A 20,846-nucleotide genomic window follows, 5' to 3' on the forward strand; every position below is an offset into this window, starting at 1 on the left:
CGACTTGATAGAATTAGAATTCACGTCGGTCTACAAATTTGATTCAGTTTTGCGTCAATACGTAGTTTTAGAAAAGATTACCTATAAACCGAGATTCATTTCCCCCCTTATAATCGCCATCTAACAGGGAGGGCACCTATTGTTTGGGCCATGATTTTGCATCAAGACTTGATAGAATTAGAATTCACGTCGGTCTACAAATTTGATTCAGTTTTGCGTCAATACGTAGTTTTAGAAAAGATTACCTATAAACGCCTGAGCTTTTAGTAAAGAGTGGTACTGTTTATGATAGGTACCTATACGTATTAGGATGTGGGACCAAATACAACGAGCAGAACACCAGTTTATAAATACAACGAAGGAAGCGTAATAGTCAGGATGCTCGCCTGGTAAACAGGAGGGCATGGGTTCGATCCTAGCCGAGGCATGGAATTTTATCCTCATTTAGTTGAGACTTTGACCACATAATAATGGGAGGTCTAAGGGTTAGGGGGTAGAGAACGCCTCCGGTGTTATGTGTTAACTTCACCTGGTGGTTACCTTCCATTCAAGAGAGAAAAAATAAGGGATCGTTTACCTGGAAGCTTGTTAATGTCTAGCGAAAGCTCCTGCTTCTCAAAGTAGCTCATCGGCTTCGAGCTTTCCTCATCGGATTCATCATTCATTACGGGAGCAGGCTGAGTGTGCTGGGCAGACACGCTCTTATTGGGCATAGGGGGAGCTTTTCGCTTGACCGGGGTCTTGGCTGGCGGGCGAGCGGGTTTCTTAACGCTCGAAGCGGGTTGGGGAGCGCTCAGCGGGGTCGTAGGAGGTTTCTTGCGCTGAGCGGCCGTGGCGGGCTTCGGCGTTACCTGAAACGGGAAATGTTCATTAGTCTACAGTGTTGAAAGAAGAGATAATACCTACATAGAGAAAAGACGAGAGAATTGAAGTGAGAGGAGAAAAGGGTGAGGGAGTCCAAAGAAAAGGTGGAAAGATTGTATGAACCTGAGGTACACAACGGCGCTGCCTGGAAGGGACTGACAAGAAACACCGACCTTATTTAAATAGGAAAAGCCCAACCAGCCTAGCTAGCTTGCAGTTCTTCAAAGGGTTCTCTCCGCTTTTAGAGAATAATTTTTCCACGGCATATGGACAAAGATTTCTTTTTCTTCTTCGGAAAATCTCTCAATGGAGAACTCACATTTGCTGAGTAAACTGATTGATAACTTACCAGGACTAAATTGATTGCTAACTTACCAGGCGGAGGTAATGTATGTCCTGGTAACGAAGCAGAGGTGACGCTGGGTAGATCATTAGCTAACGCATGGTGTAAGCTAGGAGCCAGACCCACGTTGAGACTACTAGGTCCCTTGTTATTGTGAGAAGGTAGAGGGAGACCTGAAGGGATGGAAAAAAACATGGTTTAACTTTTGATGACGAGAGAGGACAGATAGGGAAATTTCCCTGGCTAAAGAAATGGCAAAGGTTGAGTGTGAATGGCATCCGATCGTAAAGATCCAAAAGCAAATGTCAGCCTAGAGCAATCACTCTAGGGCTGATTGAGAGGCTGACGAAAATCGCCGACCCCGTCTGAATGGGCGAAGAAAATGAAGGTTAAGGACAGTGTTTTATGTCCCCCAGGGTTCCATATTTTATGTAGTATCAAATTTCACTGTGGAAGGTTTAATTTTTCTCTTTCTTTAACAAATTACAGATAAATCGAGAATGCCCTGAGAAATCACAATGGACCTTTCTTCGAAGCTTTATCAGCTGTATCTCCACTCATAAAATTAATAATAATAAACCCCAACAGATGGGACTCATTAGCAAGACATAGCTCCAGATGTTTACTTACAAATAAACTTAGGACCTACCTGAATTTTTGTGTGAAAAACTCCTCCAAAACCCCGCCACTCGAAAAAAAGAGTCAGACACTGAATTTACTAAACCAGAGACACTCACCCATAGCAGAAGACATGGACGAAAGCAAGTTTCCGCCAGGGGCAGACGTTGTGGTGATGGGCAGAGGATAGCTGCCCTTCATGCTTTCTGTCTCCATAGGCCCTCCCGAGGGCGGGACCGAGTTGGCGTACCCCATATGATTCGACGGCATAGGGGGAGGGATTTTCGAGGGAGGGGCAGGGATGGCTGTCGAGGAAGGTCGCGAAGGCTGGGGAGGAAGAGAATGACTAGCAGGAACGTGGGGTTTGCGGGAGGGAGGAGGGCCAGTAGCGGTGAGGTTACTACTGGAGGTACTGCTGGTATTGGTGATGGGCGGGGGAGCGCTGCCTGTGCTTGGGATACCTGAGGAAGAAGAGAGAACATTTCGTAGAACATAGTGACTTGTACCCTTGAATCCCTAGGGAAGATGTAGGGCCGCAATAAAGGATCTCCATCTGATACGATTGATGGATGTCTTGGAAGAAGAGAGAACATAGTGACTTGTACCCTTGAATCCCTAGGGAAGATGTAGGGCCGCAATAAAGGATCTCCATCTGATACGATTGATGGATGTCTCAGTTTAACTTCTCCCCAGGACTTGCCAGCTACTGTTATCTCCTTCTCCACTGTTCGCTTCCAGAACACAGTAGACCCAACTTTTCTACTTCATTGCGAACTTTACATTTAAACAATAACAATACTTGATAAAAAATAGAATGTAAAACCCAGTATGTTTGACTTTACTGTGACCTTCTAGTTTTTTTTTCTTTTGAGTTTAACAAGCCATTCACTACATATCAGGTAGACCTGACAAGCGGACCTTCTCAGCCGTACCTGTCAAGTCTACCTGATAACGAGTGGCTGGCCTTAGACATCAAGCCGTGAGTCTCTTACTCAGAGCAGATGTGGGGGTAGCGCTTATACTTTAATTTGGCCTTTGAGATTTTTTTTTAAATTTTTTTCTAGTTTAACAAGGCGTGGTTAAGTTTCTTACCCAGAGCAGAAGTGGGGGTAGCGGACTGGGCCGTGTTAGCGGGGGAAGGAGACACCAGGGGGGAGGGAGTGGTGAGTGAGTTCCCATTGACCGGAGGCAGAGGGGTGGACGCCTTGCTACTCGGGTGAGGATTGACAGGCGCCCCAGTGTGCAGAGGGACTGAAGGTTTGCTGCTTGGGGGAGCCGAGGCGGTTGTCGTACCTCCACCAGACTGAAAATGATTGAAAAGAAAAATGTGAGATCGTTTGAATACATACATATCCTAAGTCGTTTTGTTCATGGCAGGTCGACTATTTACAAAACCTCGCCACCATAATCGATCAAAATGATCGTCTGAATGAAGTTGAAAGATATCCAGTATGAACTTTGTCAAGACAACTTCGAAAATGAACTCCATACCCGGTAAATTAATCATGGCCATGATACATCCTAGGAGTGTATCAAGTATCATACATAGCTGACTCTAAACCCACCTTGTAGGGACAAATGATACAGTCAAAAGAGATGAAGTTGAGTTCGAAATCCGCTCGACCCCGAAATAGGTAATAATAATTGATACAAAATGATAAATATTACTCTGCCTACCTAGGTAGGTAATATTATTGACTTTTATCCGATTATGAACTTCATTGGGCGAACAAAGTGACTTCCAAGATTATGTTGTTATTGTTGTTTGCAAATGTCGGGTTATTTGACTACCAAGTCATTTTACCTCTGGCTTCCCAATATTTACCTACAATATCATGGCTGGCTTCCAAGGCAGGACAGGAGTTAAGGTGAACTGAGTTCATAGGACTGTTTAAGGAACATAAGGAACAAATAGGAGATTTTAGACCAAAGCGGTGGAGATGTTTCCAAGATTATGAAATGTGGCAAAGTTTTACATCACACAAAAATAAAACTCATTAGATTTTGTACACGATCGGATTTGTGCCTCGTAGAGGTAATGTTTTGAGTAAGACCAATAGAACACGGAAAGGTTCATAGGAGATTTTAGACCAAAGCGGTGGAGATGTTTCCAAGATTATGAAATGTGGCAAAGTTTTACATCACACAAAAATAAAACTCATTAGATTGTGTACACGATCGGATTTGTGCCTCGTAGAGGTAATGTTTTGAGGAAGACCAATAGAACACGAAAAGGTTCAAGATTCCAGTTTGTAAATACTTACCGGGACCGAGCTGAGAGGAGCACCCTTACTGGTGGTGACAGGTAAACTGTATATTCGGGAATAATCACCAGGAGTCATATGCACACACCAACACACTATCGAATGGCTAATTGAAGTTGGCTTGTATTTCACATAGTAGTATCGAATTTATCAAGAGCCCTAATTACCAGGTTACGTTAGTTACTCAAACCATGGTCCTGCACTCTCTAAGGCTGTGTCCTGTTCACACATAGTCGACCGGCCGCCCATCGATGTCGACAGAACCGTCCACACTACCTCGATAACATAGATTTACCTCGATGATCGCCTATGTTTGGACACACCTTTACAAGAATATGCTGTTTTTTTACGGAAGAAAATTTGTCAGTCTTCCTCTCCTGTCCGTTCTATGTCCCTCTAAATAGGAGTCTTGAAAAGTGTGTAGCGGTGGAAACAACTTTGAGAAGCACTGTTCTAGTAGCTCACTAACCAACCTCACTGGTGCAGTAGTTAACGCGTTGGACTTTGGATCTGGAGGTTGGTGGTTCAAGTCCAAATCAAGTCATAAAATATATCTAGGTGTAATAATTGGGGAACGATATTTGAGACAAGCATTGAAGTATGGTTAACACAATTAAAAAAAAATCCTTAGTAGCTCACTAGCTTATAAGTAATAATGTTCATCTTTTTGACTCACCTGGTCTTGCAAGGAGATCAGCTTCCTAGCTCTCTCGTCTGCCTCGCTGTCAGTACTATCACTCGATGAGTCAGGAGACCATCGTCCTATGTTGTTCTTGTTCACCGTCAGCGTTGGAACCATTGAGCTCGACGACACAATAGGGACATCGTCAGGGGCCTAAAAACCAAGAGAAAACAATGTTTAGAATGAAATATACCTTGTTTATCCTGCTCAAATGAGACTAAAAAGTCCCTTTATCCCAGCAAAAAAAAAAAAAAAAAAAAAAAAAAAAAAAAAAAAAAAAAAACAGGAACAAAAGGTGCTCTTACAAAAGAAAATTCTCTTACCTTAGCGATCTTCGTTTCGAACACATCTTGGAGTTTCTTGGCCATGGCTACCACATCGTGATCAGGCGGATTGTACTTGTAGCAGTTGGTAAATATGAGTCGGACATCATCTGCGAACTCCTGAGATGGAGAAGAAAGAAAAGTTTATAATTAATAGATACACCTAGGAAATGGCCTAATACCCAACTCCTTTGCATTAGTAAACAACAACAATTAATAGAGATAAAAACCAACTGATTAACGACGTAACTCTGCGAAAATTTGATTTGATATCCTATCATCTAGGACACAAATATAGTAAAGTTTGAGGAAATAAGAATAATAAGAAGATTGGATAGTCTGCTAAGGTAAGAAGGGCTCGTACCTCTTGGAAGATACATTAAATTAAAAGTTAGTCTTCGAATTCCAAATAATGAGAGCTTTCACAGTTCTGGCAAGTAAATAAATAAACAATCCAAAAATTTTCAAAAATGAAACAATCCAAAAATATTCAAAAATGAAACAATCCAAAAATATTGATGAAACATTACAAAAATATTGATGAAACCATCCCTTACCTTTGATGACTTGTACTCCCTAGCATCCATTTTCGCTTTGACAGTGCCCAAGTCCATGGGTTTCTTGATGATTTCATGGTAATCGTTCAAGCCGAGCCAGGCTGCATCCACAGGCTTGTAGAACGGCCACGCATAGCTCTGTCAAATCACAAAATACAAACAAAATTAGAAGATTGTTTATCCTGCTCGAATGAGACTAAAAAGTTCCTTTACCCCAGTAGTCTAAACAAGGTCTCGTGAATTTAATGAGTTTAACCACATAATACATTACAAAATATTTACAACAAAAGACCTTGTTTGATTATAAAAAGGGGAGTAGACCAACGACTCCTAAGAAGCCACACTTACTAAGTAAATTAAATTAAAATAATACTAATGATAATAAGAAAAAGTAAAATCATAATAATAGTAAAGGACCTTGTTTGATTATAAAAAGGGGAGTAGACCAACGAACTCCTAAGAAGCCACACTTACTAAGTAAATTAAATTAAAATAATACTAATGATAATAAGAAAAAGTAAAATCATAATAATAGTAAAGGTGGTAAAGAAGGGAGGCAAAATATTGTACATGTGTTTCTTACCGAGTGTTTCTTGGAGAACAATTCCTTCAGGATTTCATTGCAGTACTTCAAGGACTCCGTCAGCTTGGGTTTGGCATAAGAGCCTTGATCTCCCACACTGGTCACAGATGTTGCCAGCTGAGTTGTGAAGCTACCCTCGTCAGAGCCGCGGTTGGGCTTCTTAATTTGTCGACCTGACTCTCGTCTGGCGCTCACCTGAAATAGAGTTGTAAAATGGATAAAAAAAAGGTTTGACGGAGGGAACTGTAACTGCCGGATAAAAAAAAGGTTTGACAAAGGGAACTGTAACTGCCAAGTTCTTATCGTCCCGAAATCGAAGAGAGAACGAAGCCAGGATAGGAGAAAGTCACCCGTTCTGAGAACGAACATTATCCCATCAGGATAAAATCCACCCCGGGCGGGAATCGAACCCGCGGCTTTTTTTAAGTGGCAGGGTTCTCCTAGAGGAGTTCTTCCACCCAGGTACTTGACAAAAAATAATAATAAAAAGACCACCATCAACTTTGCCTTACCTTTCCCGGAAAGTCTTCCGGCAGGGCAGATCCAAGCGGGTCGGGTGAGTCTGCCTTCCGCTTGACCGCCTTTCTCGCCTTATTGGCGGCCTGAGCCAGACTGGCGGCGCTAGAACCGCCAACGGCCGGTTTGAGAAGAGGAGGGGACCCCGCGAAATGACCGTCCACAAGGACCTGTTATAAAGCAAAGACCAGGATGAGAAACTTCATAAGGGTAAGAGTTTTTTTTTCTAAAGCTGATAGAGATGCTGACAACAAACGCCGACCCCAACTGAACATGGGAAACGGCGAAGAAAAAGAGAAATAAAAGTTTTTTCCATTTTTTTTCTACTTTGGAACCGCTTTTGCATTACTTCAAGGCACATTCTTTTACATCCATGCCTATCCAAGAACGGAAAAGATCGGTTTCTATTTCATTAGATTTAATTTCGTTGTCATTTGAGGCAGAGTTAAAATAGTACACAGGCGATTGCTCAGCTATTTATTTATCCTGCTGAGATATGACTACTCTCCCTTCAACCTTGCTGTTATTTTCTTAGATTTGAACTATTTATTTGGGCTAGAAAATAATTCTCTTATATCGAGGTTTTTTTTCCCCTCTTATATCCAGGTTTTTGGCAAAAATGAAGGGCCCAGAATATTTTCTCTTATATCCAGGATTCTCGTTAATCTAGCCCCCTCTTATATCCAGGTTTTTGGCAAAAATGAAGGGCCCAGAATATTTTCTCTTATATCCAGGATTCTCGTTAATCTAGCTCTTATATCCAGGTTTAACTGTATTCTGTATTTATAACTACTTGAGGAATTTAACTAAAGCAAATCTTCAACATCCTTTTAGCATATTTATAAATTAGGACGCATTCTTTGTACCACCACCAAGTGAAACTTGTAAGTAAAAATATCGTTAGATTTTTATATAGTTTGTGGAAAAGTATATTGACGAACACCAGGCGCATTAGTGTAGAATTGTAGATATAGAAAACTTTAAATAGAGAGTTTGAAATTTCAACTGCATGTGGAATGAGAAAATATCTAGAAAGAAATCACAGAAGAATAATACAAATCTCGTTTTTGATTTTGCAACCATGCCTAAAATTTAGCCAGAGCCAATTTGAACAAGAGATACTGTTGATGTGACTTCTGACTTTTCACGAGAAAATATCAACCCAAGAGCAATCTGAACAAACCAGCCAACTAGATATATTGATAAAATCTACAAGGTATACTAATAAAATCGATCAGTCAATGTACGTTACTATTCAACTAGTGGTTCTGTGAACTGTAGACCTCACTCAGATTCTTTTGCCTAAGCTGAGACTTTAACAATAACGTCCTCTCATATCGACAATTGTTGTTCAACTTGGTACCTATTTGTTTTAGGTGGTATAACAAATTTAGGATTTAGAAAAAAATTTGATTTTGAACCTTTTAAACAAAACAAAAGATTTACCTTTGGTTCATTTTGAACCTTTGAAACAGAACAATAGATTGTCAGGGGTTTACTACCATCTTGACTTCCCACGCATATGAATAATTGAATATGTATTGATATGCGTGGCAACTGTATTGGGGGGTCGTAAAGTTTTGAAAGACTGTAACGGGGGCCCCGTTCAACTTTGGGGCCCCAAATTTCAATCAGCGACGTGCCTTGGTTTGATGAAGATGTGTACCAAATTGTACCAAATTTCATCAAAATCAGACCAGGCAATCGGGAGTTATAGCGGAACATACAGACAGACATCTAAACCAAATGCAAAACGGTCGAGTTAAAACATAAACCTTCACTTCGTTTGGTCAACTATTGTAATAACTTGGAAACTAGAGAGTGTAGTGTGTGAAGTAAAGAGTAATATAGTTCTTTAAACTTTCAAAGCTTCCAAGTAACAAGGTCATCAAAGTGATTTTACTATCAAATTCTGGAAACTACTGTAAGCAAACATCTACAGGGATATAGGTCTTAAGAGAAACATGAGTACTGATTGGGGGTGGAATTATTAAGTACAACAATCCACACGTGATTTCTAATATCAGATGATGAAAAGATGTTAAAAAGTAACAGATACTGTCGAAGAGAGTTGACAGTATTGAAGCATGGGTAAAAGACTACAACCAATAGAAGTACAACAATACTATCAAACAGTCACACAATTTTACCAATAGATTAAGATCTACGATACAATAACCTAAACTGTGCAACAAGAACATGTCAACCGAGATACTACTATCAAACAGTCACACAATTTTACCAATAGATTAAGATCTACGATACAATAACCTAAACTGTACAACAAGAACATGTCAACCGAGTCTAAGGCCAACATTTTCATATTCGTTGTTGAGGAGGTTGAGACCTTTCCTCAGAAGATTCTTATAATTTGACCATGATTCTGTGTAGAGTCAACCGAGGTACGTGAATTAGAAAGGTATCAGAAAACAGCTGGTTACATAAGAAACCGTCGCTTTCGATAGACCAAAATTAGTAATCATGAGATTTCAATAACCAAAAAATTGCAGAGAATCTCTTCAGTTTTGGGTGAATAATGTTAATTGAGAAAGTTAATTAAGAAGATAATATTAAGTATTGGACGCAATGTTAGGCAAGAAGGTTAAGTGAAAGCAAACTGACTTAAGGAATTAGTCAAATTGAGACAAGCCTTCAGTGCAAAGAGAATGGCAGAGTGCTTCAAGGAGCACTCAGAATATTGTTTACCACAGGAGATAGGGAGCTCATAGAAGATATCTTCTTCTCATCTGCTGGTGAGAGGGTAATATTATTTATGTTGGGTTTGGGACGAGGGGGGACATGAGGGGTGATGGGTTTACTGACTTTGCTTGTGCCTGGTTCGGTTTTGAAGGCCAGGGGGGAGGGGCTTGGGGTCACTGGAGGAGCAATGAGCTTCTTGGCGGCTGGTGTTTTGGTTTTGGCCTGAGGGGATTCAAGCTCCACTTCTTCCTTCGGCATTGCAGCAATCTGAAATCAAAAACAGGGAGAAGGGGGCTTTACTACTACTGACACAAAGGAGCATGGAGCAAGTCAAGTTGAGAATTTGTCAATGGTATTTCATCTACATCTACAAGCTAATGTTGGAGGAATATAGGAAAACATTGGAACAAAGGAACAGGAAGTTGAAATGATAGGAGATGGGAAGTGACAGGAGATAATTACAATGAAATTTCAACAGGAGATGGTACCTATAATATTAAATTGCAAAACACAAACCTTAGTAAGAAACAGCTTCTCCAAAGTCTGAGCCATCACAACCACATCTTCACCTGGTTTGTTATACACGTAGCAATTGGTGAACATGGTGTTGAAATCTGAGATGGCCTCTTTGCCAGACCAATAGTAGAAGTTCTCCAGACGTTTCTTGATTGTGCCAAGGTCCATGGGGTGCTTGATTACCTTGTGGTAGTCCTGGAGAATGATAAGGACAGGAACTGTCAGAGCAAAGGCTAATAGTATGGGATACTCTATGTACATTGATAGAACCCAATGCCTGAGGTGTTAAAACATGAAATTTTCTAAGTATTGATTCTAAGTGGCACAGTTCTCCTGAGCTAGCTCTCAAAATTATTTTTTCACAGAAAGGATTCTAATCCTTGCCAAGGAGAGAAATAAGAAAGTTTAATTACTTTTCCTTTGGCATCAGTATCAAATGTTACTAACATACAAATGCTACTGGTACTACCTATTTTTTCATTATTTAAATTATCTTGTGCCACAAACAAACTGCTTGAAAAAAAAAAAAACTTACTGGAAGACTAGAAACCTAAAGATCAAAAACTCACTGGTAAGTTTAAATCAATTGCATCCACAGGCTGATGGAAGGGCCAGGCATGCTGATGCTTCATAACCGGTTTGAGTACATTCTTGGAGATGAAGGCCAACTGGTTTGTATTTCGGCCAGGCCTGTGTGGTGGTGGCACGGTGGGTGGCTGAACGATGCCATTGACCGGCTCCAGACGAGGTTCTTCCCGTGCTGGAGGCTCACCGCCATTGCTTAATGCAAAATCCTAGGAGGGAGCAGACAGGAGTAATGTCATTATTCTTACCGTTTTTATTATTATTGGATACTAGGTATTTGTGTTTTTTTACTCTGACTCGAGTTTCGCCTATTTTATAGGCATCTTCATGGGATTTGGTTTGGGTGAATAGGAGAAAAGAACAGGGAAGTCAGTTTCCCATGAAGATGCCTATAAAATAGGTGAAACTCGAGTCGGAGTAGAAAAACACAAATACCTAGTATCCAATAATAATAATAAAAACGGTAAGAATAATGTTAATACATAGGATGTCTAATATAAACCTAACAAATAAAGGAGTAATGTCAATTTAAATGCAAAACAAAAGATGACAAGTTGACATCAAAACAGCTATTGGTAGAACATATGTCATTCAATGTACAAAAACATTCACATAGTAGTACACTTAAAAAATTCACACTCAGTATACAATCAGCACATATTACTGAAGCATGGATAGGTATGTGGGACCACTCAAGAGATGTCAAAAATAGAGATACCTATGATAAATAAAAAAAGGAGCATACCTTTTCATCCATGCTTTTAGGATCAATACTGCGGGTTCTGAAAGAAAAGAAAAAAATGCATTGAAATTACAAAATTTTGCCATTTTTTTTTCAATACCTTTATTATAAGTATTATTCATCACCAAAAAGTGCATTTGCACATGCTTGTTAACTTTTCTATAATTTAAATCAAAAGCTGTAGAATGAGTTAGAGTGGTTACTACCTTAAAAGTAATAACACCAGGATTTTTACCCAGCCTTAGCTACCTACAAATGTTGGGGAAAAAATCAATCCTTCACAATACATGAAATTGTGTCAGTTGTTGATCAATTTGAAGAAAAATTTATGGATATATTTATTATAAATACCTATTAAGTAATTACCCATATGTGCTCCACCAAAACTTACCTTCCAAATTTTAACCAAAGTCCGGTACAAGATGATGGCACCTATCTTTGACAGCTCCATTCTAACTTAAATTTAACACATTGAAATCTAACAAACAAAAACAAATTGTGGAAGATAATGAAATAAATAAAAAGATGATAAGATACAAAATTATGATTAGGCTGACAGGCAAAAAAAATTGAGACTGGCAGCATTCACAAAGTACATTTCAGGACAAGTTTCAGGTAGGATGATAGCCCAGGTTGTCTAGCAGGCAGAAGTATCTTTTTACTTAGATATATTTTATTTACCAGACAAGTCAATTAGTCACATGAAAGGTACAAGAATTTTGTCAATCTATGATTTCTTTGTGCCCTTTATGTTCTTCTGGCTTTTCTATTGGGCATAGCCAGTGCCTAACTATGCTCATGTAAAAGACAACTCTACTACCTCCTTACTTATGTTTCAAATTAAAAAAAAAACTTAATTTAATAAAATTTCTACCTCCAATAAACAGTGAAGAGGAAAGTGATCTTGGTGAAAAATTATAACTAACTCAGTGTTGTTACAGGTAAAGCATTTTCAGATGTTTTTTTAATTGTACAGATCCTGACAGACCTTTAATCAGGGATTGAAGACCTGGGGGTTATAAAGTTGTTTTAGTCCTCTCTTTACCTACAACAAATTATTGAAATAATGCCAAACCAGAAATTGGTAACACAACTTCTGAAACCACAATTGCCATTATAGTTGTAAAATTGTTCCAAATAATGTTCTTAAACAAAACTAACATGACAACAATATTTTTTTCACTCAACAGTTCTGTTTTGGTCACATTTTTCACTTGGCAGACCTCAAACCTACATTATTTTGAATGCTTCAAAAGGGAATATCTCGCCATAAAAGTGTAAGAAAGATTTCAATATAATAAAACTTGAGTCAGTACTTGGGATGTGGAGTAGGGAATAAATAACCTTCTTTCCTAAGGCCAACATTTTCATATTCGTTGTTGAGGAGGTTGAGACCTTTCCTCAGAAGATTCTTATAATTTGACCATGATTCTGTGTAGACAACACCACCCGTTGAAATCCTTGGTAATTCTTGTACCTATGCTGTTAAAGATAAGGCTCAACCAAGATATCTTCCAAGGGTTTTTATGAATACTAGTTATGAATATTGATAATCTAGACTTTTTTGCATGTTTTTTGGCGCTTACAATGCAGACAACATGGCGGTTCATAGGGCTATCATTACATCAAACTTGGGCAAAAGTCATGTAAATCCTGAACAATTCCTGGGTAGACAGATATTGGTTACATACCTTAAGCCCCTCTTCATGCAAAATGATCTTGCTGAGTCAAATTTCACTCATCAAAGACTGCCTTACAGCATGCAACATGAAAGTTTAGTACCCGCACACAACACAACATAATAGTTCTGTTAGTTGTACTACACGTTTAAAAACAACTATATAATGGTCTTTCAAAGAAACAGTCCTGAAATAACTAAAACAATAAACTCCAGTTTATTTGCAAGAAGTGATCATTACTTTCAATCAATAATTCGAGGTACATTCCATTGTTTTATCACATTTTTCCAAAAAAACTTTCAGCTCACAACTCGAAGAAAAAGCGAAAGAGCAAAAAATCGTAGGCTTCTTCTTCAAAAGATACCGCTTTCTGATTGGTCCATTTACGTCACGTGATGTCTATAAATTTGAAAAGTTGTTCCTTTCATTTTCTTCTGTAATAATGAGTGATGAAATAATAATTTTACTATTAAAAAATTAGTTATGACTTTTTTCAAATTGTAAAAACTTGTCAGAAATGGAAATAGTCTTTAAAAAAATGGTTTCATTGCTATTTTTTGTTCATTTTTACATTCCGTTAATGCTCGCCATTTTGCTTTTTTATGACGTCATCGTTTGAAAGTTCACAATGCATTCTGGGAGTGCACAAAATAGAAAGGGTAGTATACACGATCGGCCAATCGTTCAAAACGATTTCTTCACACTGCTCTGTGACATCTCTGTGGCGTCTCCATTTTACATTCAGCGCGAAATTTCAAATAATTTTTGATTCGGGATTATCAGAAACTGATTGAAGAATTTTCGACTTTTCCGCTTTTCCCCAAAACCGGCTTTCCCAGAAATAATGGAATCAACTTTATATTTTTTTAAGTTAGTGATTATGCGATTCTTCTTGTGAATTGATGCTGTATTTGTTAAAGTATCACCTTCTGTTATTATCTTGAAGGTATGTGTTGATAACTATCGAGGAAATGTAGCCAGTAGGTACTCCTTAAGAAGATCTTCAAACTTTAGCCCCTTTTAGGAATTTTTACAATCAGCCCCTATTATTCTTGACTTGATTGATTTACATCTGCTTGACTTCCTTCAAATCTTATTGCAGATCATTTTGGACCTTTTTCAGAGCACTGAAATGACAGGTCAGTAACTTTGAGCTTCTGTAGACACTAATTTTATGTACCCACTGATTGTCAATGTTTTTCTACACAAGGAGAAAAATTGTATTAAAATTAATTAGCCCTTGACTATTATTGTAAGTAATAGATCAGTTGCGCTTACTTGGGTGATGTTTCAAAGTCATAGAGCAGGAAAAATGAGGACCAACAGAATTTTTCTTTTCTTACACTTCTAGATCTCGAGATAAATTGATTTAAAAAATACGGGTAAATCGTAAACTTTGACGTCACGGCATACGCTCCCGTAGGCGAAGACGTCACATCAAATGTCTTGAGCAAAGCTCCCTCGCAGGCAACGCATTAATGTGTTTGTGTGCATACGTTTCTGCGCAGTTCTTTCTGCTCCTCCGTTAATGCGCTTGCATAGTGGCGCTACCTAACGGACGAAAAAAACAACTGCGTAAAGTCTGACATCACACTTATTTGAACTCTTTCATTAGAATGGAAAAAATTGAATTTTCGACTTTTTATAGTTATTTTTTTGGAGTTTTGATCTCATATTTGGATTTTTCCCAACTTTTTACATAGGAATCGACCATTTATTTATAATTTTTACCCATTTGCAACTGCTCCATTTTACTAGGTGCTTTCTTCTTTATTGCAGCAACTTGAACTAGGTTCACACTATGACAAGAAGTAAATTTGGAAGGAGAAGGAGAGAAGAAAGAAGTCTAAAGGAAAATGGAGAACCAAAAGAAAGTGACATTGAAAAATGGAAAAGAACCTCTGCAGAAGTCACTTATGAATTGAAAGCTTTCCATGAACTAACAATCCAGGTGGATAATGACCTAAAAGTGGAAGTAATGGTAATTTTTTATATTATTATTTTAATTTTAATTATTATTATTATTATTATTTTTTTTTTTTAAAGCACACATTGAAAGTTTAGGTTTGAATAAACCTTTATGTTCAATTTTGATAACAATATAAAAGATTTAATTTATGTGAAATCTTCCCATTACAATTCAAATCCTACTTTTGGTTCTCAGATACTTCAAGGTATTGCAGAAATTTGTGGTGTAAAGTTGGAGAATAATCTGAAATATTATTTTGGCTCTCACTCAAATGTTACCATATTCACATACCATGGATGCAGTATCAGTGTTATTAAAGGATCCTCCACAACATGCATTGAAACATCTAATGAAACATCAGTGGTGAGTGTTAGTTAATTAATAAATAAATATTACATTATGTACAAAGAACCTATAAAATGTAATAAGGAAAAGGAAGTATTGGTGGTCATTGTAGTCAATATAGTTAAAATTGGGAAATGAGCTCAAACATCCATTTAAAGGGTCCCCAAGTCCAAAAAGATATCTACCAAATTATCTCAATGATGGTTTGATTTAGAGTGATGAAATTTTGCATGTATTCCTAGTAGGTTGCAAGGATATGACTAACAAATTAATTACATTTGGATTTTTTCAGGATACTCTCTTGAACATTCATTTGTCACTGGAAGAATTTCGTGCAGAAGCTTTAAAATCAAAATCCCCCATGCCAGTAACACTGTGTATTGGAGGAACACAGTCTGGAAGAATCACAGCTGTAGAAACTCTACTTAACTATAACTTAAGACAAGCCAGTGACGAGGATAAGAAAATATTCTATGTTGACTTGAACCTATCACAAAATCTATTGAGTATTCCTGGAAGTATAGGTAACTTGAGAAAAATATTGTTTCACTTTATTTTCTATCATTCACCAGTAGGTCCACATTAGCAATTGAAATTGCAGGTGTTTATTATCTTAAAGTAGGCAATGGGTAAATGGCTACTGTTACATAAATATGAATAGGATAATAATACAAGTCATATAGAAAGAGAAGTTCAATACTGCCCTTATATTAATCCAGTTTATGTATTATTATTAATTTTTCAGGCGCATGTATAGCTCACAATCCACCATCTGTCAGAGAAGGGTTTCTGTCAAATCTCAAGAACTGTGTCATATACTGTTTTGGCCACACCAATCCACTTGACGATATTGGTCTGTTCAAGTTTCAAATGCAAAAGTTGGCTGAGTTGATCAAAGCCAGAAGAGAGAAATTTCGTAGTAAGTCTCGACTCAATTATGTTATACTTTTATAACTCGATTCTTTTATCTTAAAGGTTCGTTAATAGCCTATTGTGTGCTACTAAAAAGAAAAAAAAAATCAGTACCTACCTTGCATTTTTAATTAATTTCTGCCTACTTATTTGATTTTTCAGAACTAGAAGTACTGATAAACGCTCCTATCTGGACCCAGGGTTCTGGTTATAAACTCCTCCTCAAAACCTGCCAAGATTTTCAAGTGACCCATGTGATAGTTTGTGAGTCCTGTACCACTTATAATCAGTTGATTGAGGATCTGCCACCCTCTTAATGGCCTATTGTGTGCTACTAAAAAGAAAAAAAAATCAGTACCTACCTTGCATTTTTAATTAATTGCTGCCTACTTATTTGATTTTTCAGAACTAGAAGTACTGATCAACGCTCCTATCTGGACCCAGGGTTCTGGTTATAAACTCCTCCTTAAAACCTGCCAAGATTTTCAAGTGACCCATGTGATAGTTTGTGAGTCCTGTACCACTTATAATCAGTTGATTGAGGATCTGCCACCCTTTGTCAAAATCATTCATACGTCTAGACTCATTTCATCAGTAAGTAGTATTCTTTCAAGCTGTTTGTCCAATGTTAATAGTTTGAGGCAAGAAGCAAATACAACTGTAAAATATTTGTGCTAGAACCAAATGTCAGCCTCAAAACATCAGCCTGATGCTGATTTGATTACGATGATGAAAACGACGACCTCGTTGGAACGGGAAAAGGCAAAGGAAAATATTTATTGATTAGGGCTCGTCCCTTACAAAAACCAACTGTAAAAAATTTGTGCTAGAACCAAATGTCAGCCTCAAAACATCAGCCTGATGCTGATATGATTACGATGATGAAAACGACGACCTCGTTGGAACGGGAAAAGGCAAAGGAAAATATTTATTGATTAGGGCTCGTCCCTTACAAAAAAAATGTTTATGTTGTTGTAGCGGCTTTAGCTTTTGCCGAATGGCAATAGCAGAATAAAGATATCTTTTTGTATTCACTATACTCCGGGGTGATGGTCTCTAGCTCTAGCCATGTTAAGGTGGCTGGCTCGTCCTAAACCGCAGTCAACCATCGTGAGGACTTGTGCTTGGTCTTTAAAAGCAGAGAGAACCCTATGAAAACTGCCAGCTAGCTAGGCTGGTTAGGGTTAGCTGTTCTCCTCCCTGTTTATAGTCCCACAGCCAGCCCACGTGTTTATTATGTGTAATATGATAAATAATCCTACTGTGATCTTGTTTTTCCCCAGACATTGAAAATAATCCCCAGGCTTCGTCGAGAGCAATCAGATCAAATCATGGAATATTTCTTTGGTACTACGAGTCAACCTTTCACTCCATACAGGATTGAGCTCGAGTTTGACCAAGTGAAAGTGTTCACTATCGAAAAAATTGTACCCAACTCGGGAAAACGGGCTAGATCCAAGGCTACATCCATCGAATTGAGTAAGTGCGAAAATCTTTCTCTTTGAATTGAAACAGATTATACCTACCCCTGCCCGCGGTCACGCTCAGACCATCGTAACGTGGGCAGAACCAAGGTCTTGTGTATTTTGACATTTTATTACTTGCATTTTTAGTCCGTCCTTCTTTTATTATTACGATAGGAATAAAAAGGTATAAGGGACGGACTATTGTATTCGCTTCGGTGTCGTCACTCTGTCCCCATAGAAGGACTTATCCAAACCTGGTCGACTCGTCCTTCTTTTATTATTACGATAGGAATAAAAAGGTATAAGGGACGGACTATTGTATTCGCTTCGGTGTCGTCTGTCTGTCTGTCCCCATAGAAGGACTTATCCAAACCTGGTCGACCTATATATCAAATTAAAGGTCTTTATACCAGGAACACGAAAGTGGTGGTGCAAATTTTGTCCATACAAAAAAAAAAGGTTTTTGGGGTATTTTTTTTACATTTTCTCATACAAATGAGCTCTGATCTTGAAATTTGTCGCGATGACCTATGAACTCAAAGCGAGAAAGTTTTAGAAAACACTTCAGTCGTTAATTTAAGACCGGTTTCAGCGTCATCTATGTTAAGCTACGCCGAGCAAGGCCAATAAATGGATGGGTGACTTAAGCATTATATTGGTAGTTATTAGGAATCTTTAAAAGGAATAAAGGAAGAACGGGCTCTAGTCTTGATTTTCAATCATTACATGAAAGTATGTAGGTAGATATGTTATGTAGTAATAGGGAGCGTGAAGCGCGACCCTATGCTCAACCCCGCGAAGCCCCAGGAGCGCGACCAAATGCACAAAAATTCCCGGAGGGACGGTCCCAGCTTGTTTTTTACATCATTACTCTATTACAATAGATACCTTGTTTATCGTTTGAAAGTTCACAATGCATTCTGGGAGTGCACAAAATAGAAAGGGTAGTATACACGATCGGCCAATCGTTCAAAACGATTTCTTCACACTGCTCTGTGATCTGTGACATCTCTGTGGCGTCTCCATTTTACATTCAGCGCGAAATTTCAAATAATTTTTGATTCGGGATTATCAGAAACTGATTGAAACCTTGTTTAATTTGGAGTAGGTAATTTAAATAAGAAGATTCTATTTTCTTTCAGAGGTCCGCCACGAAAACGCCATTATGGGTGTTGTCCACGTCCCTCTGGTGGAAAACCCCAAGCCAGAAGACTTCTATAGAACGGTGATCCAGCACTACGTGGCTGTATTCCATGTAAGCACCGGCCGAGCTACAGTACAAATCATTTCCCCAGTTCCTCGATCTACCTTCTGCTCGCCTGTGTGTATGATACTCACTGACCAAAAATTGAGTGATTCCTTTGACTCGAAGCCGTTGATCGTTGATTTACTTGAGAAAGCGAGTAACCGAGAGAGAAGTCGCACGCGCGATAAACGGAAAGAGGGGGAGAAACCGGCGAAAAGTTCCGAAAGAGATAAGGGTAAAGAGAAGAAGGTGAAAGAAGGCGAGGCTGAGAAAAAGGCGAGTAAGGAGGACAAAGAAAAAGAATAATAAAACAGAAGAAAGTTCAAAAGAGAAAATCCAGTGATTTTATCTTCCAGGTACTCAATACTCATTTTTTGGTGACCAAATTTATCAAGCATTCGCGCTTAAAACCATATTTCTGTCTTAAGATTAGTATACTTAGTACTAATTTTTGTTTTACTTCTCTATGTGAGACTTACTGTAATTTGCTGTTCATTTTAATCGGAGAAAAGAATGTTCAGATTTTGGCCTTAAGAAAAACATTTTTTTTTTTTTTTTTTAGAATGATTCATAAAATTGTTTTTGGAGAAGTTGGTCCATTCTCAAGAGGATTACACTTACAAACACTGAATAAGATCAAATACACAAGGAGTGTAATATGCTCCTTAAAATATTATTTGATGTAGAAACAAGTCTCGAGTTCAATTTCCAGAGTTAACATAAATTTGGTAGCCTACTGCTGGATTAAAGGATTCGTAGATTCGTATAAGCTTAACATATCTTTTAGGGCTGTTTGCCCCTACACCTAAGTCTCAAAGCGGGCTTTTTGGGTATGGAATAGAGGAAGTTTTCAGTCCTATGCGAGCTGTTTAAATAAGCACTATTATTACATTTAGGTCAATTCGTAATATAAGGTATAAGGTATAGGTATGTTTTATTTGGTATCATTTTTTTTTTTTTACAAAGAATTTCTTATCCTAAGCTTAATCTAAACTTCTATTCTCGATATTCCAGGTTCTATAGAAGCTATTAATGAGACACTCACTCTACCGTCTGCCCCTCAATCTGTGAGTGCCATTATGGTGGGACCTCGGTCTGTAGCGTTGAGATGGCTACCTCCTACCCTGCCCCGAGGAGAGATCTTGGTCTACTGTGTCCTGTATAAGCGAGAAGGCTCCGAAAGGTAAGTTGACTGAGTGAGTTCTGTTCATTAAATTACACAGTATTCATAGTATTCCTAACACTAGAGTAGAAAGTACTCTTGAACGGTCTAAGGAAGGAAATTTTGCTCATTAGATTTAGGCCCTTAGGGTCTCATTTTTTAATGAGTGATAAAGTCCACTGACGCTCTAATTCTGTACATACTAATAAAAGAAGAAATATTCTGCCAGCCTAGTTAGGTTAGAGTTTTGCGCTTCTGCCTTGTAAGCGCTAGGTTGCGGGACCTATTCCCTCCGGGGTGACCTTTATCCCAAAGTGATTAGGTTCGCTCTCTTAACGGCTGACTTTCTCCTATCCTGACCTCCTCTTCAATTTCGTGATGATAACACCTCCGATGTTAAAGTTCCCTCTAGAAAAATAATAAGTGGCTGGGTGGAACAGCTCACTTCTGAGAATCCTTTCATAGTAGATTGTTTCCATGATTGTCTTTTTCTTTAGAATCCTAACCTGCAATAGTCCAGTATTCAAGTAGTGTCATACCATACCTATTGCAAACACACCTAGGGTAAAGGTTTACCACAGGTTGGCATAAAACTAATTCCAACACACAAAAACACTTGATTAACTAATTACAATCAACTTTAACTAAATAATTAAAAAAAAAACACCAGATTAATTTCCAATTTTCCGGAAAATAAAACTTCTGCCTTTGATTTTTGATTTGGATTTTGGAATTTTTGGATTGGCTTGGCTGTTGACTGATGGCTGTTTTTTT

At 38.2% G+C, this 20,846-nt stretch overlaps 2 protein-coding genes across 3 annotated transcripts in view; one reads left to right on the forward strand and one right to left on the reverse strand.

The window, feature by feature from the left end:
- The window catches only part of LOC103514083 (bromodomain-containing protein 2-like), a 27,978-nt gene extending 14,576 nt beyond the window's left edge, over positions 1 to 13,402 (reverse strand). The window contains exons 1-15 of the mRNA XM_026827127.1: positions 12,985 to 13,402; positions 11,297 to 11,333; positions 10,536 to 10,760; positions 9,967 to 10,161; positions 9,457 to 9,717; positions 6,747 to 6,920; positions 6,235 to 6,429; positions 5,652 to 5,789; positions 5,095 to 5,214; positions 4,743 to 4,924; positions 4,090 to 4,135; positions 2,918 to 3,128; positions 1,945 to 2,286; positions 1,214 to 1,380; positions 578 to 851 (exon numbers count right to left, since the gene is read on the reverse strand). Of these exons, the coding sequence (XP_026682928.1) occupies positions 578 to 851; positions 1,214 to 1,380; positions 1,945 to 2,286; positions 2,918 to 3,128; positions 4,090 to 4,135; positions 4,743 to 4,924; positions 5,095 to 5,214; positions 5,652 to 5,789; positions 6,235 to 6,429; positions 6,747 to 6,920; positions 9,457 to 9,717; positions 9,967 to 10,161; positions 10,536 to 10,760; positions 11,297 to 11,333; positions 12,985 to 13,001 (2,584 nt within the window). The 5' untranslated portion in view covers positions 13,002 to 13,402. The remainder of the gene's footprint in view (positions 1 to 577; positions 852 to 1,213; positions 1,381 to 1,944; positions 2,287 to 2,917; positions 3,129 to 4,089; positions 4,136 to 4,742; positions 4,925 to 5,094; positions 5,215 to 5,651; positions 5,790 to 6,234; positions 6,430 to 6,746; positions 6,921 to 9,456; positions 9,718 to 9,966; positions 10,162 to 10,535; positions 10,761 to 11,296; positions 11,334 to 12,984) is intronic.
- Positions 13,403 to 13,751: 349 nt separating this feature from the next.
- On the forward strand, positions 13,752 to 19,421 carry LOC103514077 (protein CLP1 homolog). Of its 2 annotated transcripts, none has more exons than XM_008478944.3 (8): positions 13,752 to 13,918; positions 14,752 to 14,953; positions 15,137 to 15,304; positions 15,579 to 15,810; positions 16,032 to 16,205; positions 16,605 to 16,792; positions 17,482 to 17,677; positions 18,807 to 19,421. In XM_008478944.3, exons 2-8 carry the CDS (start codon positions 14,774 to 14,776, stop codon positions 19,214 to 19,216), a joined length of 1,548 nt encoding a protein of 515 aa, XP_008477166.1. In that variant the 5' UTR covers positions 13,752 to 13,918; positions 14,752 to 14,773; the 3' UTR covers positions 19,217 to 19,421. The 2 variants fall into 2 exon arrangements, with proteins under 2 accessions (XP_008477166.1, XP_008477165.1); XM_008478943.2 differs by lacking the exon at positions 13,752 to 13,918 and adding an exon at positions 13,936 to 14,111.
- The last annotated feature ends 1,425 nt before the right edge of the window (positions 19,422 to 20,846 follow it).

The sequence above is a fragment of the Diaphorina citri genome, unplaced genomic scaffold (assembly GCF_000475195.1).
Source record: "Diaphorina citri unplaced genomic scaffold, Diaci psyllid genome assembly version 1.1 scaffold1079, whole genome shotgun sequence".
NCBI lineage: Eukaryota > Metazoa > Arthropoda > Insecta > Hemiptera > Psyllidae > Diaphorina > Diaphorina citri.